This window comes from Montipora foliosa, chromosome 3, assembly GCF_036669935.1.
Source record: "Montipora foliosa isolate CH-2021 chromosome 3, ASM3666993v2, whole genome shotgun sequence".
Lineage (NCBI taxonomy): Eukaryota > Metazoa > Cnidaria > Anthozoa > Scleractinia > Acroporidae > Montipora > Montipora foliosa.
In genome coordinates this window covers 17,093,777-17,112,186 of record NC_090871.1, presented here as the reverse complement: position 1 = coordinate 17,112,186, position 18,410 = coordinate 17,093,777, and the positions used below count along the sequence as shown (strand labels likewise).

The 18,410-nt window shown below is 38.3% G+C and overlaps 1 protein-coding gene and 1 pseudogene across 1 annotated transcript; both read right to left on the bottom strand.

Annotated features, from left to right (window-relative positions):
- Nucleotides 1-7,503: 7,503 nt before the first annotated feature.
- Nucleotides 7,504-8,655, bottom strand: LOC137995324 (orexin receptor type 2-like). The gene has a single exon (XM_068840898.1). The coding sequence runs from the start codon at nt 8,653-8,655 to the stop codon at nt 7,504-7,506; it is 1,152 nt and encodes a 383-aa protein (XP_068696999.1).
- A 3,566-nt stretch (nt 8,656-12,221) lies between these two features.
- On the bottom strand, nt 12,222-14,458 carry LOC137994548 (substance-P receptor-like; annotated as a pseudogene).
- Nucleotides 14,459-18,410: the final 3,952 nt, after the last annotated feature.

Sequence of the window (18,410 nt, the reverse complement as noted above, 5' to 3'; positions counted from 1 at the left end):
ATGGAAACAAAAAAGGCAATATTTAGGAGGTTGACACGTGCTCATGGCGGTCGGTCGATGGTTTCTCTGGTCCGCTGTTGTGGTGCTTTTCTCAGGCATATCTCTTTCAAACACTGAATGGGCAGATAATTCCATTTCACAGTACGGTCGATGTGTTATTTTAAATTTCGAAAATGTATTTTCGTGGTCCTGGTCCTTTCATGGATCTCAGAGAAGTCTCAACGGCTTTGCTCTTAACGGCTTTGCTCGGATCCTTCAACTCCTTCGACCTAGAAGAAAGAGTTATCTTTCGGCTGGCATGTTATTGTACCCAAATCGTGACGCGAGCTTCGCCTTAGAGAGGATCGCACAGAGTGGGGACGTAGCTATTAATCCAGGCCCTATCAATGTGAGTTCTATGACTGGTGAGTCAAGAGGATGCCCAATATGCAGGAGAACCGTCGCCTCTAACCATCGAGCGTTGACTTGTGATTCCTGTAATCGTTGGATTAACATTAAATGTGGACAAGTAACGCCAAAGAGATATGTTCAACTGAAACAATTGGATGAATTTTAATGGTCCTGTCCTGAATGCTGCTTAGTCAGTTCGGTTTTTGCATCAAGCTTTCTTTCGGTAAGCAATCCATCCTATCTGTGAAACCTGCTCAGCGCTTCTAATCACCGCTCCTTACGTTGTGCTTCATCTTCTAATTGGTATCATATAAATATTGTGCTGCTGTGAAACCCGCAGAATACAGTCAACTCGGCAGCAGACGGTGGACTTGCTCTGTGTGTTGTTCGAGAGAGTTAATGGAGAATTTACCTTTCTATGATGCAGATAACAGTTTCGAAGACTCAGTTCACTTAGGACAGGATGCGGAAAAAAGGACGAACTGTAGTGATGGCCTATCTGATTTTGTGAAACAGTTGGAATATGGCACTTCTAATAGAGATGTCAGATTAGCGCACTTGAATGTGTGTGGTCTAAGGAACAAGATTGAGGAACTTAGATGCCTCCAACAATTGTGTAAATTTGAAATTCCTGCAATCACTGAGACACATCTTGATAAAAAGGTGCCTGATACGGAAATATTAATTCCCGGAATGGAGTTCGTAAGATTAGATAGGAAGGCTCGTCAAAGAGGAGGATGCTTATTACATTACGGGGAGCATTTGCACGCTACTCATCGTAAAGATCTTCTCACAAAAAATATCGAAGCAGAGTGGCTGCAAGTCAAATTCCCAAGTTCTTCTGTGTTGTTTGCAGTAATCTACAGACCGCCAGACGCTAGTGAATTCTTCGATCTCATTAGTTCCACCTTAGAAAAAGCTTGGCTGAAACCGTCTAATACTGTGCTACTCGGGGACTTCAACTGCGACTTTAAGACGGAATCGGAACATTGTCCTAACACCAGAAAACTACGCTCTATTTTCGAAACGTTTAATATGCAAAATGTAGTAAATGCAAATACTAGAGAAGCACTAACAACGAGTACTTTGTTAGATCTAATTGTCACAACAAGAACTGATCCTATGGGCAATTAGTGTGGTGTTTTTCCTTTGGGAATTTCACACCACAATATGGTTTACGCAACGATGAAGCATAAAAAAGAATAAAAGGCCGCCACCGAAGTACATCAAAACAAGAGATTACAGGAAATTTGACGCTGAAAATTTCAGGCAGGACATTGAATCTGCTCCTTTCCATATTGCGTTAGTCTTTGAAGAGCCAGATGATTTCCTTTGGGCATGGCAAACCTTGTTTAACGGAATTTGTGACGAACACGTCGCCCAGAAAGAAGTTAAGATCAGAAGTAAATCGGCTCCTTGGATAACAAACGAAATCCGCTACAAGATTAATAAAAGATACAAGATTTTCAAAGCAGCAGTCAGCACCAAATGCCCTGAACTGTGGTCAGCATACAAGAAAGCTGGAAATGCAGTCACGTCAGCCTTGCGTAGAGCCAAAGCATCATACTTTACGAATATGTTCGAAGAAGTAAAGAAATCCAGTGCTTACTGGAACTTAATTAACAAAGCTACAAATCGCTCAGCACGCAACAGAACAATTGGTCCCCTTAAGAGAACCGACAGCAGTTTTGCTTTAATGGATAAGGAAAAAGCACAAATGATGAAAGCATATTTTTCCGAGATCGGCGAGAAATTAATTAAATCACTGCCAATGCCACAGCAGCCCGCTTTAGTAGATGGTAACACGTCAGTTAGTGTCACCTCTATATCGTCACCTAAAAGTCCTGTTTCAATTACAAACCGTTCTGTTGAAGAAAAGATAAATAGACTTAAGACCAATAAGTCCGTTGGACCTGATGACATCTGCCCCAAACTTCTGAAATTGGCAGGAAAGGCCATTGTACCAGCATTAGTCAACCTTTATAATTACAGCATTGAAAAAATAATTGTTTCTTCCTTGTGGAAGACTGTTCAATTAACTCCGCTTTTTAAAAAGGATGATGAAACAGACTGTGGAAATTATCGACCTGTCTCCCTTTTAAGCGTACCTAGTAAGATCCTAGAAGCAGAAATAAAAGATAGACTGGTGCAGCATGCTTTTGTTCACAATCAGTTTAATTACAGAGAAGCAATGGGCCTACCGAGGAGGCTACTCGACTGAGCTCCTCCTTGTACATCTGACAGAAATATGGAGGAGAGCTTTAGACTCCGGTAATGTTGTCGCTGTAGCCTTTGTGGACTTCACAAAAACGTTTGACAGCGTATCACATGAAATCTTAGTGAAAAAGCTGGAATATAATTTCGGTATCACGAGAGTGTTTCTAGATTGGATTAAGGACTACTTGAGTGGAAGAATGCAGTTCACTGTGCTTAATGGAGTCAAATCTGACATGTTACCAGTAACAACTGGCATACCACAGGGATCTGTTTTAGGCCCTATTTTGTTCACTTTATTTACTAACAATCTGCCCGCCGCGATTACTGTGGGATCTCTGTTTATGTACGCGGACGATACGTCAATTTTCTGCATCGGAGAGTCTGCAGATGCGGCGATTGCTTCTTTGAACCGAGCTCTACAGGAGGTTTACAGGTGGTGCTTAGAAAATCGCTTAACCCCTCACCCGGCTAAGAGCGAAGTTATGTTAATTAGTACACAAGCCATTATAAGACCGCTACCTCCTATATTTTTTGGGTAAATCGGTTTTAAGTTATGTCACAAAATCGCGTCTTCTCGGAATGATCGTGGATGATAAGCTTACTTGGATACCACATACGCCAGAACTAAAGAAAAACTTTGCAAACATAATAGACTTATTGAGGCGCTCAAGGTTTTTGCCCAAACATGTCCTTTTAAAGTTTTATTTTAGTGTAATATTACCTTCTGTGAAGTATGGTATTATTTTATGGGGTTCGTGTACAAATTCGGATCTTCTGTGCTCAATTGAGAAATTACACTGTAGAGCAGCAAAAATTGTCTATAACTTATCTAAAGATACGGCATTTAGTGAAGCTCTCAACGTTTCGGGATGGGATACGATCAGTTTAGATTACAAATTTCAAATATTTAAACTTTTATATAGAGCGAGTAAAGTCTCACTACCTGAGTGTTTAATTAATAACATTTTCTAAAGGCGGGAATGCAGCTATTCACTAAGAGACCAAGAAGCAATCACGATACCCAGATTCAATACTAGATTGTTGAAGGACTCACTAGCATATCGAGGTTCAGTGCTTTGGAACCTTGTCAATCATTATATCAAAAATGTAGGTAGTATCGACCCCAAGAAACTTCGTAGTCTACTCTGGAGAAATGATCACTTCAGGAGTTATACCTTTACCGGTTTATCAGGTTGAACAGTTAGGCATAGATTAACTGATTATATGTATTTTTAAGATGAGATGTAAAAATTTGAAAATTTGAATGTTAATGTTTTACTGTATTATAGCTTCTTACTTAGGATGTTTTTAGAAATGTAATTACTTTGTTAAGTACACGACCCCACAAGCTTTTTAGCTTTAACTCCTATCGAGTATAAATAAAGATTCTATTATATTCTATTCCATTCTATTCTAGGAATTCCAAAGAACGGATACCAAGTCTAGTTCATCTCAGTTGTGAACATGAACTTACTTGTTTGGTTTATAAAGGCGAAAATCTATAAAATAGAGTCATGTACAGTATATTTTGCTTTGAATTTCCCGCCATGTTGCCCTGATTACCCATGATGCAATCAAGAGCGTGATCGTCTATTTCCACTCAAACACCGTCACAGCAACCTAGACTCGCGTTGACCTTGAACTTTTTACAGAAATTTCACGCGTAGCACTGTTTGCTAAAAAGGGGAATCTCGCTGGCATAAAAACGCACTATGCAGTCAACGGAGATCTGATAAACACCCGATGGCAGCCATGTTTGATTTGAGCTATTGAAGTCACATGACAAGGCCTCGACCAATCAGACATTTTTCGCCAGTGAATTTGTGATGAAGACATGGTTGGCGGAGCAGCCTGCTCAACAGAGCCTTGAAGAGGCTGTAAAATTTGCTGGACACTTGCAGGGTCATTCACTGAGGACGGATGCTCTGGCATATTTCAAACGATTCCGACCAAAGTGAGGCAAAACTGACAACTATGAATAATCAAGGCAGGCTTATATGCCATACATGAGGACTAATGAATATTAATAGGGTATGAATAGTAAAACATGGATTTAAAACATGAATTTGAAAAACATGGATTTATAAAAGGTGGATTTGTAAAACATGGATTGTTGCTACAAATTCATACACTTAAATTATTCGTGTTTATTTTCTTTTTTGCGACGTTCTGCACGCTTTTTCACGTGTTTACTCGATGCACAGTGTTCAATTTTTCCCGTATTTGAGTTAACTGAAAAAGCTTGGTCCAGATGGGGCAATTAATATAACAAAACATTTCTTTTCCTGCTATGAGGAATTTAAACATTTCAAGGACATAGCGCTTAGATAGAATCCACTGTTTTAGTTGTCAACAAAGCAGAATCTATCCTTTTGCGAACGTGATCCAAAAACGAAACTGTCTTGTCATTTCCTAACCTGTTTCGACAAACGTTTGCAGCTGTATAAGTAATGAAGCCTAACAGGCTTTATTTTTCGACAACACATGCGAAATTAACCGTTAAAACTACCCGGAACAACCTGAATGACTTCATGATAAGAAAGCGTTGTCTCCTAACTTAACACCTTGTAAGAGGAAACTGATTTAAGTTAACCGGTGTCAAGAGAAAAGATATTTCAATCTTATATTAGAAAGAAAACCTACCAAACAATAACAACAATAACACCACTTGCAAATGTGGTTTTTGAAGCATTGCTTTGAAGCGGCGGATTCCCCTTTCAACTTCTTGATGCAAACATAACGCTGCACTTCACTTCTCCAAATTTAAAACCCGCGAAATAGACGGACCCAAATGCCCCGCTTTTAAGCTCTTCTTTGGTTTTTACTGAGCTCCATGAGAACTCTGGAAACTCAAATGTTCGTCGTCGTTTTTTAGTCAGAGATGGAAGCTTAAAAGAATCCGCCATCTCTTTCCTCACACAATCACCTATCTTCTAACCCTCGCAAAATTAAAACATGTACATGTAAAATTATTTTCGTCAAAGGTCTAAGGTTCCTATTACATGAACTTGGCGGGATGTCTTTCAGCCCAGTATTACATGAGGTGAGCCAGCCCGGCCTGGACTAATTTGGACAAACGTTTGTCTCGCTAAATTGTTATTAAAATTCACCATTCTACAATTTAAAGAAGACTTATGGTTTGCTATCTTATTTATCCTTTATTTAAACATAAAAAACGACTATGTGGGCCATTGTGCTCTAAAGTGGAGTAATGTGGTTAGAAATCGCTGGCCCAGCTAACTTGGCTGTCCCGGTGAACGCGATTACCTGGAAAAAATCTCAGCCCGGTTAGTAATTCCAAACTTGATTTTTGGTGTTTTTGTCAGACGTGCCGGGATCTCGGCTAACCGAGCTAGCCCGGCTCATGTAATCGGCCCCTAATATGCATTTTTAAAATTCTGCTTTTTGGTAACCTGGTCGTTCGTTTGTCACGTACACTTTTGTTTCTTCCATGTTTGCCCTAGTAAAATTACCTATTCCCGTGAAACGTTGGAAATCGGCCTGGACCAGTTGCTGTGTATTAAGATGTTTATCATTTAAGAAATAAAAAACGCGCTCAGTGCATTGTTAAGTTTAATAAGTTAAATATAAGCACGAAGGAATTTTTTTGCACACTAGAGAATACCGAGAATGCTAACTAGCCGTAATTACGTCTCGAATGTTCTTAAAAATTCCCAAATGCTAAGATTACTGAACACGAACAAATTTTTTTTTTTTCCCGTACTTATTTAAATGTTAAGCCATAAAATAAATAAAAAATGAAAATAAAGTAAAATAATTCAAATTATAATGGGATAGACAAAGAAACAAATCAACAGTCGAACTATGTTATCATGTTTCTATAAATCCACCGTTTACAAATCCATGTTTTACAAATCTACCTTTTAGAAATCCAATCCATGTTTTACGATAGGCCATTTTTAACGGAAGAGCCTGCTTGCGGGCTAGTGATTTAAGATAGATGGGAATGTACTTTCTTACAGTTGGCGCAAAGTTTTAAAATATGCTTATACCGTGAGTGGAAACTGAGACTTATAAGTGATATGCTGTATAATTTTTTCTGCGTAACTTAATCGTTTCCTTTGTAGTAAGACATGTAAGTAATCTTTAACTGCTACATTATCATTTTATTTGTGCAAGGTGTTGAGTAATGTTAAGAACTATTAAATTATAAGATAAAAACGCGACCATTCAAACTTGTCCGTATCGTTCATTTTCTAATTCTGATTGCGAGCCGTATCAATCAGGTTTTAGGACCCTTGGCCCAATATTTACAACGTGAAGCTGCGTTTTAGTTGAGGTTCTTTTCGTTGAAACGGTCTACGAGGCGACGACTTAAAGGAGAACTCCACCATGGATATATAATTGCTCTGCCCGCAGTTTCTCTCCGCCTTTTGTACACTTCTTTTCCTTTCTAAGCGAACATGCAATGTAATATTACCAATTATTAAAAACTGGATCATTGGATAACGCAATTCGAGAGTTTTGATTGGCTAAGCCATCATGGGTTATGAGCCATTATACCATGATCTACAAACACGGCAAGCATATGCGTGATTTTTGGGCCTTCTTATTTTTATTGTAGTCTAGTTTTCTATATTTTGGGGGCGTTTTTAATAAGACAATTATTCCACTCGCCACTCGCGCTTGCGCTTGCGCTACGCGCCTCGTTGGCTATCTATCATCTCATATCCAACGCGAGCTCATGGAATAATTGTTAAATATGAAATTCTATAGAAAAGGTGAACAAAGTGGGACAAGTTTTAATTGTCTTTCCAAGCTTCAAGATCTTTCCTTCAAATTTAGTTCGTACATAGCTCCGGTCGGCTAGTTTGCAGATGGCTGAGATAATGGCGATAAAGTTTGTTAAACTTGTGCTTGCATATTTAAGCCAAATTATCGATGACTTCTCCGTCGTCTATCTCGTGTGCGCAACTTCATTGCCGTGGTAGGTGAGTTGACATATCTACACCATTTAGATTCCACAGCTTCAATTACGTTTACAGATTTACAGCAACAGGGAAACACTTTCTTTAACACCAATTTGGCTCCCTGGCGAAATTGCTCGTTGAAGATGAAGTAAATCCATGGGTTTATAACGCTGTTCGCATAGATCAGAAACCAGCCTGCAAACACAAAATTATGTTGGCCGCAAATTTCTATTGAACCAAACACACAGGATAAGAGTCGAATTATCAGAGGAAGACGGCACACAATCAACGCAGCAACAACAGCTACGAGCATTGTTAGAATCTTGTGGTTCATCTGCTCTCTTCGTTCTCGATTTAATGGCAGTTGGTTGCCTGGTCTCTTAGTTCGGTTCAGTTTTATCGCGATGGCGATATAAATGGCGATAGCCATAAGGGAAAACGCGAAAACGATCGAGAAGCAAAACAAGAGGTAGACGATGATAAAGTCCCGCAGCTCGAAATCAAGAGTGCAAACGAGGTATCCAGGCTCTATCTCAAAGACTTTGGCCACTGGTAATGGTGGTAGAGAGAATACTATTGAGAGCAACCAGTTTGCAACAATTGCGTACTTTGCTTTGGTAAGAGAAATTTTTCTTTTCAGTGGATAAAACACCAGAAACAAACGATCCAAGGCGATAGCAAACAGGCTAGCAGTGGAAACAAGTACGGATAGTTGACCAAGGAAGACTGATAAACGACATAGTGCCAGGCCAGCAACTCCGCTGACAAGCCATCGATAGTGGTAGGCTTTTGTTATTGCAAACTGAGGCATGAAATATACAGTGAGAATGATATCCCCGCAAGCCATGCTGAAAATGAAATAGTTACTCGGTGTACGCATTCTGTGATTGGCGTTCTTGAGTAATACTGCTACCAGTAAGGCGTTTCCGGACAACGAAACGAGAAAGAGTAAAAGAAAGCCCGTTAGTTTGAATCCCGTGGCCAATTTGTCAATGTCGTTCTGCAACCACAGCGAAGCGTTATTTGTTGTGTTTGCACTGCTCTCAATGCTTAAGCTGTACACGGTATACGCTATAGATGTGGGTGCGCTGTTAGCTGTACCAGACACGTCTTCCATCGTCGACTTTTCTTTTAACATATGAACAGTGAAACAACGCTTAGTTGCTTCGGCAATCAATAAATATGGAAAGTCTTCTTTAGGCGAAATCGCGAAGGTTGTTTTTGCTCTTTCGAATCGATTACATCTTTGGCAAGAAAATTTTGAAACCGCTCTAAATTAAGAAATGTATCTTCTGCCGCAGTTTTGCTGTTGTTGGCCCAATATTGGTAAGAAATTGCTTTTGTTATTCAAATGTTCCAGCCACAGGAACAAAAGACCCTTTCTTTCGACAGCGAATGAGGCTCTGGTTGGCACATAATGACAAAAGATGACGTTAACGATATCTTCCCTATTTGATCACCTGTCCTTCAAGAAATGGTACCTTCAGTGCGTCATTATTTGAACTTGAAACTTTTAGCAATTTTCTTCCCTCTTTCCTCCTCTTCTATTTACCCTGCTTATGTTCAGGTCCCTGTTTTATTTGTTCATCAAATTTGGATGGCTATAAAAGAGCACCGAGGCATTAATAAAAATGACTCTTGGAAGATATTTGTTATGTTAATATTACAAATACAATTTATTAGTGGGTCGCCAAACCAGTCGGAAAATGGGTGTCATTTCTCCGTTTTTTCTTCCCGTGTCAGGAAAATGGAAACCTGTCTCTCCCCTGCTAAGTATTGGTGTTGTGCCTAGAGTATCGTGCGCGTATCTTTGGTAAGCTTCAGGAGGTTGTGGAAATGCACAGATTTTATCAGGTGGACACAGTGCAAACAATGGCGACGAAGCCGATGTAAGTCGAATGATGTTTTATTGGATCTTTAAACAAAATATACCCTTTTGGAGCTCAATAATGGAACGTCAATTCGATAAACAACTAGCTGTGAAAAATGAATATCTGAAATCTTAAAAGCGACGAATAATGGGACGAATAATTGCATCTTTCGCCGTCGGATGGCAATATTTTGCGAATATGTAGTGTTATAGACAACAACAAAAACCAAATGGCAAATTCTCCATTCTCTATTCTGGCTGGATATGGGTTTAACAAACTCAGAGAAAGAATCGAACACCTTGAATGCATCTATGTTTTTTGTTGTATGGCTATTTATATTTAAGTATTTTGTGCTCAACTCTGCGCAGTCTTCAGGTAAAAAAAAAAAAATTGGAAATGTGGCAGTCAAGAATTATTTGAAAAAAGACTTGTTGTCTATTTTGTAATCATTATTCAAGGAAAAGTTCTTCAGAAAAGGGTTTGATCCTGAAATTTATTTTGTTGCCTATGGTAATTAATTTTGATATGATTGGGTTTTTTGTTTTCACGCACGCAATAAAATAGGAGGGGTTTTTTGCCTCTAATAGCAAATATGCTGTTTGTTTTAATACATTTTTCGCTGGAAAAGGTTTTTGTGAGGTTTTCCTTTGTGAATTCGTGATGTTGTGTAATATTGAATATGTGGGTTGAAATGTGATACGCGAGAATATTTTATAAAGATGCATGACAAGAATTTTTTCTTTCTGTCAAATGATTGATAGGTAGCCAAGTTTTTAACGTCAGAAAAAAGATCTGTTTTGTCATTATAGTGTAAAATGAAGGGGAAGCCAACAATATTTCTATACGTTCCTGGTTAATCCAATTTATTGCTACGACTTACTAGTGCGAAGATTGTTCACTTAATATCTCAAAACCCTGAATCAACGCAAAAAGACGCAGTATATTTGAATTCAATGCGCTACTGCCCTCAGAATAAAATACTTTAAAACGCTTATAAGAGGAAGGTTATCATAATCGTGGCTATAAGTTGAACTAAAGTTGCCAAGTTGTTATGGCAGAGACTTAACTATTAGAAGGTAATGTGAAGTGCTAGTTTTCTATCCATATAGACCAAGCATGTGACCAAGCATTTGCGACTTATATCACTGACACCACTCCTGTCTAAGTTGGCAGAAGATTTGTAGTGAAGAGGTTTGTAAAGCCAGCCGTCCTAACCAAGATCGACAGCCAACAGTTCGGCTCCATTCCAAATTCGTCAACAGTACACGCTCTCATCGACATGACATAGCGTTGGACCAATGACACCGATGGCAACGGCGCAACTACCAGAGTTGTTCTTTTCGAATTTAGAAAAGCATTTGATCTAATCGATCATTCAATTCTGGCGAGGAAGCTGCGCACCTTTGATCTGCCAAACTTGATCGTACATTGGATAACCGATTTCCTCCAAGATCGGAAACAGAGCGTGAAGCTGTGGTTAGACTGCCATTCCGAATGGCGAGCCATTCCTGCCGGGGTCCCACAATATGCAATGTAATATTACCAAATATCAAATTCTATGGAAAATGTGAAAAAAGTGGGACAAGTTTTAATTGTCTTTCCAAACTTCAAGATCTTTCCTTCAAATTTAGTTCGTGTATAGCTCCGGTTGGCTAGTTTGTAGATCGCTGAGATAATGTCCATAGACCTTATTCATAAATGGCGGTCACAATTTATAATTCTTTAGTCCAGGTGCAAATTAGCCTACCAAGCCTCATTTTAGAGCAAGAATTCTTTTCAATTCACTGTAGGGTATCGAGGCTAGGTAGGCTAATTTGCACTTCGACAAAAGAATTATAAATTGACCGCCATTTATGAATAAGTTTAGCTGGTAGAGGATTGGAAGCTGACACTGGACAACACACACGTGGTCGGAATATTATCGACAGACCTATCGAAGGCATTTGATTCACTCCATCCGCCATTATTGTTAGCAAAGTTGTGGGCTTATGGTTTCTCGGAAAGTGCGATAGACATGATGAGATGTTATTTTACAGAAAGAAAAAACAGGGTGCGGATGCGATCAGGAGGTTTCAGTGAATGGAGAGAAGGAAGCAGAGGCTGTTCAAAAAATTCACTCAGGTAGGCTTGCCATGTACGCTGATGGCCACCAAGTGTACTCTTCTGGAGAGAAGATTGAGGATGTAGAAACAATCCTGAACGATGAGGGAACCCGTACCTCTGAATGGTATCAGCAAAACCTACTCAGGTGTAACCAAGATAAATTTCAAGCTATGAGTCTGGGATCAAGATACAAGAAAAAGGGAATGAACTTAATTAAGGTAATTCCCTTGAAATTGTTCTACTATCAAACTTTTTTGGGAACTTGGCATAATTAACATTCATGATATGAACATTAAAAAAATGCAATAAAAAAATGGGGTCACCGTGCTTGTTTACGCGTCAGCAGGCTCTTAAAATGGGGTATTTTTACTGTTTTCGCGTTAAAAATTCGAATCACCTTCATACAGAATTAAGTCTTGGTTACTTCAGAGACACAAATTTTTATTTTGAAAATAAAGCTTCTTTTATTTACATAAGCAGTATCGCTTCATTTACGCCGTCTTTCATTCTCTGGTTGTGGGAATAGTGCACTTTTTGGGACAGTTCCGTGGTTAGCTTGAAGTCCTCACCTTGGGTAAAATACACACAGTACGGAACTGTTTTCCAAAAAAAAATCATGTTCTACTATCAAACTTTTTTTCTTCTTCAAATATGTTCTTTATTAAACTGTTCTTAGCAAATACCTGAAAAAAAAAATCGGGGGTCACCGTGCTCGTTTGAGAGAAAAGGAGCATTTATTTCGATATCGGGTTTAGTTTGAGCGAAATCTCCTACGTTTTGTATGAGCACGTGCTCATGTGCGCGCGCGCTAATGACGCGGAAATCGTGCGCAGTAGGGATGCGCAATGCAATACTAAGGAATTACCTTAAATATAAAGGACATTAATATAAAATCAAGTCCTGGGATTGATCTTTTGGGAGTAGCAATTGATGATGAATTGAACTTTACTAAACATATTAACAACGTCTGTACTAAGGGGGCAAGGAAAGTAGGAGTACTTATGAGGTTTAGGAACTTGTCACCTACTGAAGCTAAATTAAGAATTTTCAAAGCTTTTATTTTACCTCAGGTTACATATTGTCATATAGTATGGCACCATTGTCGCTCGTCAGACAAGAGAAAGCTTGAAAGGTTGCAGGAGCGAGCATTGAGAGCTATTTACTGTGACAGGACTAGCACTATGAAGCACTTCTAGAGAAAGCAAGACTTCCAACGTTATGTAATCGCAGGCTCTAGGACATGGCCATATTTATGTATAAAGTTAAGAATAATTTAGTTCCACCATATATTTCTGAACTTTTTAGTTGTGACATGAGTAGGTACAATCTTAGGAATACAGACGATTTCTCCTTACCAAGATGTAACACCGTTACATATGGAAGACATAGCTTAAGGAACATGGGACTTTACCTTTGGTCGAAGCTTTACAAATCAATTAAAATGGCTGACTCTTTAATTGCATTTAAAAATCAAGTCAGGGCCCTTGACCTATCAAATGTTACGTCGAAAAATAATTGCGAAAACTGCAAGTTATGTAAAACTTAGCTTTTACTAATTTTATATTGTTTGTACATAGTTTTATTACTATTATTATTAGCTTAGTCTAATTAGTTTTAAGTAGGTGTCCCCTATTAGTTTTTACTTGTAAAAACTAGAACGATTCACACGTTAATAAAGTTATTATTATTATTATTATTATTATTATTATTAATAATATTATTATTATTATTAAGGTCACTCTATAAAGTTCGTTAAACTTGTGCTTATTTTGCTTGCATATTTAAGCCAGATTATCTCTGACTTCTCTGTCTTCGATCTCATAAGCGTAACTTCGTTGCCGTGGTAGGTGAGTTGACATGTCTACACCATTAGATTCCTCAGCTTCAATTACGTTTACGGATTTACAGCAACAGGGAAACACTTTTTTTAGCACCAATTTGGCTCCATGGCGAAATTGCTCGCTGAAGATGAAGTAAATCCATGGGTTTATACCGCTGTTCGCATAGGTCAGAAACCAGCCTGCAAACACAAAAGATTACAATTATCAGAGGACAACGGCACACAATCAACGCAGCAACAACAGCTACGAGCATTGTGACAATCTTGTGGTTCATCTGCTCTCTTCGTTCTCGATTTGATGAGAGTTGGTTTCCTGGTCTCTTAGTTCGGTTCAGTTTTATCGCGATGGCGATATACATGGGGATATCCATAAGGGGAAACGCGAAAACGATGGAGAAGCAAAACAAGAGGTAGACGACGATAAAGTCCCGCAGTTCGAAATCAAGAGTGCAAACGAGATATCCAGGCTCTATCTCAAAGACTTTGGCCACTGGTAATGGTGGTAGAGAGAATACTATTGAGAGCAACCAGTTTGCAACAATTGCGTACTTTGCTTTGGTAAGAGTAATTTTTCTTTTCAGTGGATAAAACACCAGAAACAAACGATCCAAGGCGATAGCAAACAGGCTAGCAGTGGAAACAAGTACGGATAGTTGACCAAGGAAGACTGATAAACGACACAGTGCCAGGCCAGCAACTCCGCTGACAAGCCATCGATAGTGGTAGGCTTTTGTTATTGCAAACTGAGGCATGAAATATACAGTGAGAATGATATCCCCGCAAGCCATGCTGAAAATGAAATAGTTACTCGGTGTACGCATTCTGTGATTGGCGTTCTTGAGTAATACTGCTACCAGTAAGGCGTTTCCGGGTAACGAAACGAGAAAGAACAAAAGAAAACCCATAAGTTTGATTCCTGTGGCCAATTTGGCAATTGCAATGTCGTTCTGCAACCACAGTGAAGCATTATTTGTTCTTTTTGCACTGGTCTCAATGTTTGAGCTGTACACGGTATATCCTATAGATTTGAGTGTGATGTTAGCTGTACCAGACACGTCTTCCATGGTCGACTTTTCTTTTAACGTATGAACAGTGAAACAACAGTGAAAAGCATTGAAACAACAAAATCTCTTTGGCAAGAGATTGATGAACCGCTCTAAATTAAGAAAAATATCTTTTGTCACAGTTTTGCTGTTCTTAGCTCAGTATTTGATCACCTGTCCTTCAAGAAATGGCATCATTATTTGAATTTGAAACTATGAGCAATTTTCCTCCCTCTTTCGTCCTCTTCTATTTACCTTGCATTCGTTCAGGTGCCTGTTTTATTTGTTCTTCAAAATTGGCTGGCTTTTAAGAGCACCGAGGCATTGATAAAAATGACTCTTGGAAGATGATTAAAACTTTGACCGATAATGGCAAACTTGTTAGATGACATAAATTAAAGCACCATTTTCAACAACGTAATTAAAACGCAGTTAGGACTGTAATTCAGTGCTCAAGTTTCAAATTTTCCATTTGAAGATTTGGGATTTCAAAGGAGTTTTTAAAAGAGTGTACTTGCCGGTCATTGTAGCTTGCTGCTTATAAGTCATTTATTCACACCAGTGCTGCTTTGGAAATATCCATTGCAGGATTATACTTTGAAATACTTGTGCCACATTTAATTATAATTTTAAGCCTTAATTCACACAGTGTTTTTATAATTACAAAATGCAGTGTACAAAGAAGGAAATTAATTTCCGGATGATCGATGAACTGAAAATGTTAGCTTAGTCAAATCAACGCAGTTCTATTCTCTGGGAAAGAAAGCCGCAACACTGTGGCAGTGAATCGAATACGTTTTTCCACTCACAACGCTTTCATTTAATCCACTACAGACTGCCGATATGCCGCAAAAAGATCACCTTTCTTAATTAAGAGATGAAAAATAAAACTGTAAAAGAAAACCAAAAGGGAGCTAAAACAAGTTAAGGAAGAAAAAATAATTATGTACGGCAGCTAAAAAAACGTACACAGGAAATGAATGCATCAGAGCAACAACTTGCTTGCTGATAAAACAAAAGCCTCATTAAAGTTACGCGGAAATTCTTATTTAATTCTAAAAAACAACCCGCAGTGAAACGATTTACGATATTTGAGAACAGATAAGTGAAGAATAACGATAGCCCCTGAAAAAAAATCAAAGTTCTCAATCATATCATAAAAAATGAAGGAAAACGTGCTGAAGAGATGTTGGTTCCCAAGTCACTGATGTTTTGTACACGTGAAGGAAGTCATTGCTTTTCCATTTAAGACGTCCAGTATTGATAGCTGGAGCCCCATTAGTGACTTCTTAATAACAGAGAAAGCTATAGAATGAAAATAAGTATTTTTCTTTCTTGTTGCTTCTGCATATCTGTCTATTTTAATTTATTTCGTGGTTTCCACAACGTACTCTATCATGTCTGCCCGCCATTTAAAACTAGCAATAGTTTTCACTACATCTGTCCCCGCCTAAGATAATACGGATGGCAGTTGAGGTGTTTTCCAATTAATATGTGCTGCACATTGTGATGTCTTCATATTATTTTACATGTAATTAGGTAGGTAAATGAAAGTGAAAGATGCAAAGAAAGGATTGGCAACAATAAACAGTATTTATTTTCAACATTTCGTACGCTATAAATTATAAAGCAATTTACATAATATTGGAAAATGCCTTGAAAATGTGACACGATCGTTCAATGACTAGAAGGCAACATTTCGTCGTACATACATACTTAATTGACCGCTACCCATAGGGGCTTTTCAGGGCCAATGAAACAAAGAAAAGACAGAACAGAACAGCAACAACTGTTAAAAATTACAACTGGCCGGCGGCAAACCAGTTGGCTATTTACAAGTGGAGCTGGGAAGTTGAGCCAGGGACTACCAGGATCAAATTCGACGAGTGGTCAGAGAGGGGCTTGAAACGCCCTAACCATTGGGCCACGCTATCTCTCTTTTTGATCCATGTTATTCTTTCCACAGTACCTTGAAATACCATAAAATAGGAACAAAACTCGCTTATTATATATAGTCTGGGCGCATATGTCCGAAATGAAAGTCCGGTGGGCATTTTTTGCTGAAAGCAAGACACTGCTTTCGATATGTTGAGGGAACCCTAAGGAAAAGGAAAATACATGTTGTCAGTTTTGCAACTGTTACTTGCTCTGGGGCTTTGTAGGGGATGTTTTAGAACACCCCCTTTAGACTACGCATGAAAACGAAGCTACGGACTAAAACGCGTTCTAACTTCGTATATTATGGACAAATTGTCGCCAAAATAGCAGGAGAGACGTAAATCGATGTTACCCTTGATATCATGAACACATACCTAACCGCTACTTGTCATATGATTGGTCACGTGACTGAATGAGCATGGAAGTGAGGTTAGTATACAAAAATAACTTTTGACCTTTCGAGGTCTTTCGACATTATCTTTCCTGCTTAATTAACCTTAAACAACATGAAAAATGCTAATTTTTAGTTCAGACCACTCCGCTTTTGCTGTTACAAGAGAGTCACGTAAACGTAAGCATGAAAATGCGGTACAGGCTGGTAGCTGCACAACATTTGTAGAAAATAGAAAAACCTTACATCATTCCACACTTATCACTACCCAATCTCGTGCCCAGAGTCCTCGGGCTTCTTGGCCAGCGGGTGAGCGCCCGGAGAGACGGTTGGTACTTTAAGTAGTGTTATTAAAGTGTATCATAAAAGTATGCAATTATATCATGGATATATTAAAGCGTTAAATTGTTATATATAAAGGTATATACCAGTGAATTTCCATGTATACCCATATATATTCAAGTATACCCATGTATATCCATGTATACCCATCTATGTCCATGTATACCTATGTATATCCATGTATACCCATATATATTCATGTATACCCATGTATATCCATGTATACCCATCTATGTTCATGTATACCCATATATATTCATGTATACCCATGTATATCCATGTATGCCCATGTATGTTCATGTATACCCATATATATTCATGTATATCCATGTATACCCATATATATTCCTGTATACCCATGTATATCCATGTATGCCCATGTATGTCCACGTATACCCATGTATATCCATGCATAACCATGTATGTCCATGCATACCCATGTATATCCATGTACAACCATGTATTTCCATGTATACCCATATATAATCATGTATACCCAAGTATATCCATGTATACCAATGTATGTCCATGTATACCCATATATATTCACGTATACCCATGTATATCCATGTATGTCCATGTATACCCATATATATTTATGTATACCCATGTATATCCATGCATACCCATATATATTCATGTATACCCAAGTATATCCATGTATACCCATATATATTCATGTATAACCATGTATATCCATGTAAGCCCATGTATATCCATGTATAACCATGTATGTCCATGTATACCCATGTATATCCATGTATAACCATGTATTTCCATGTATACCCATATGTATTCATGTGTACCCATGTATGCCCATGTATACCCATGTATATCCATGTATAACCATGTATGTCCATGTATACCCATGTATATCCATGTATAACCATGTATGTCCATGTATACCCATATATATTCATGTATACCCATGTATATCCATGTATACCCATGTACGTCCATGTATACCCATACATATTCATGCATGCCCATGTATATCCATGTATGCCCATGTATGTCCATGTATACCCATGTATATCCATGCATAACCATGTATGTCCATGCATACCCATGTATATCCATGTACAACCATGTATTTCCATGTATACCCATATATAATCATGTATACCCAAGTATATCCATGTATACCAATGTATGTCCATGTATACCCATATATATTCACGTATACCCATGTATATCCATGTATGTCCATGTATACCCATATATATTTATGTATACCCATGTATATCCATGCATACCCATATATATTCATGTATACCCAAGTATATCCATGTATACCCATATATTCATGTATAACCATGTATATCCATGTAAGCCCATGTATAT

Coding starts and splice junctions, on each gene's coding strand:
- LOC137995324 (XM_068840898.1), bottom strand. CDS start 8,655: ATGGAAGACGTGTCTGGTACAGCTAACAGCGCACCCACATCTATAGCG.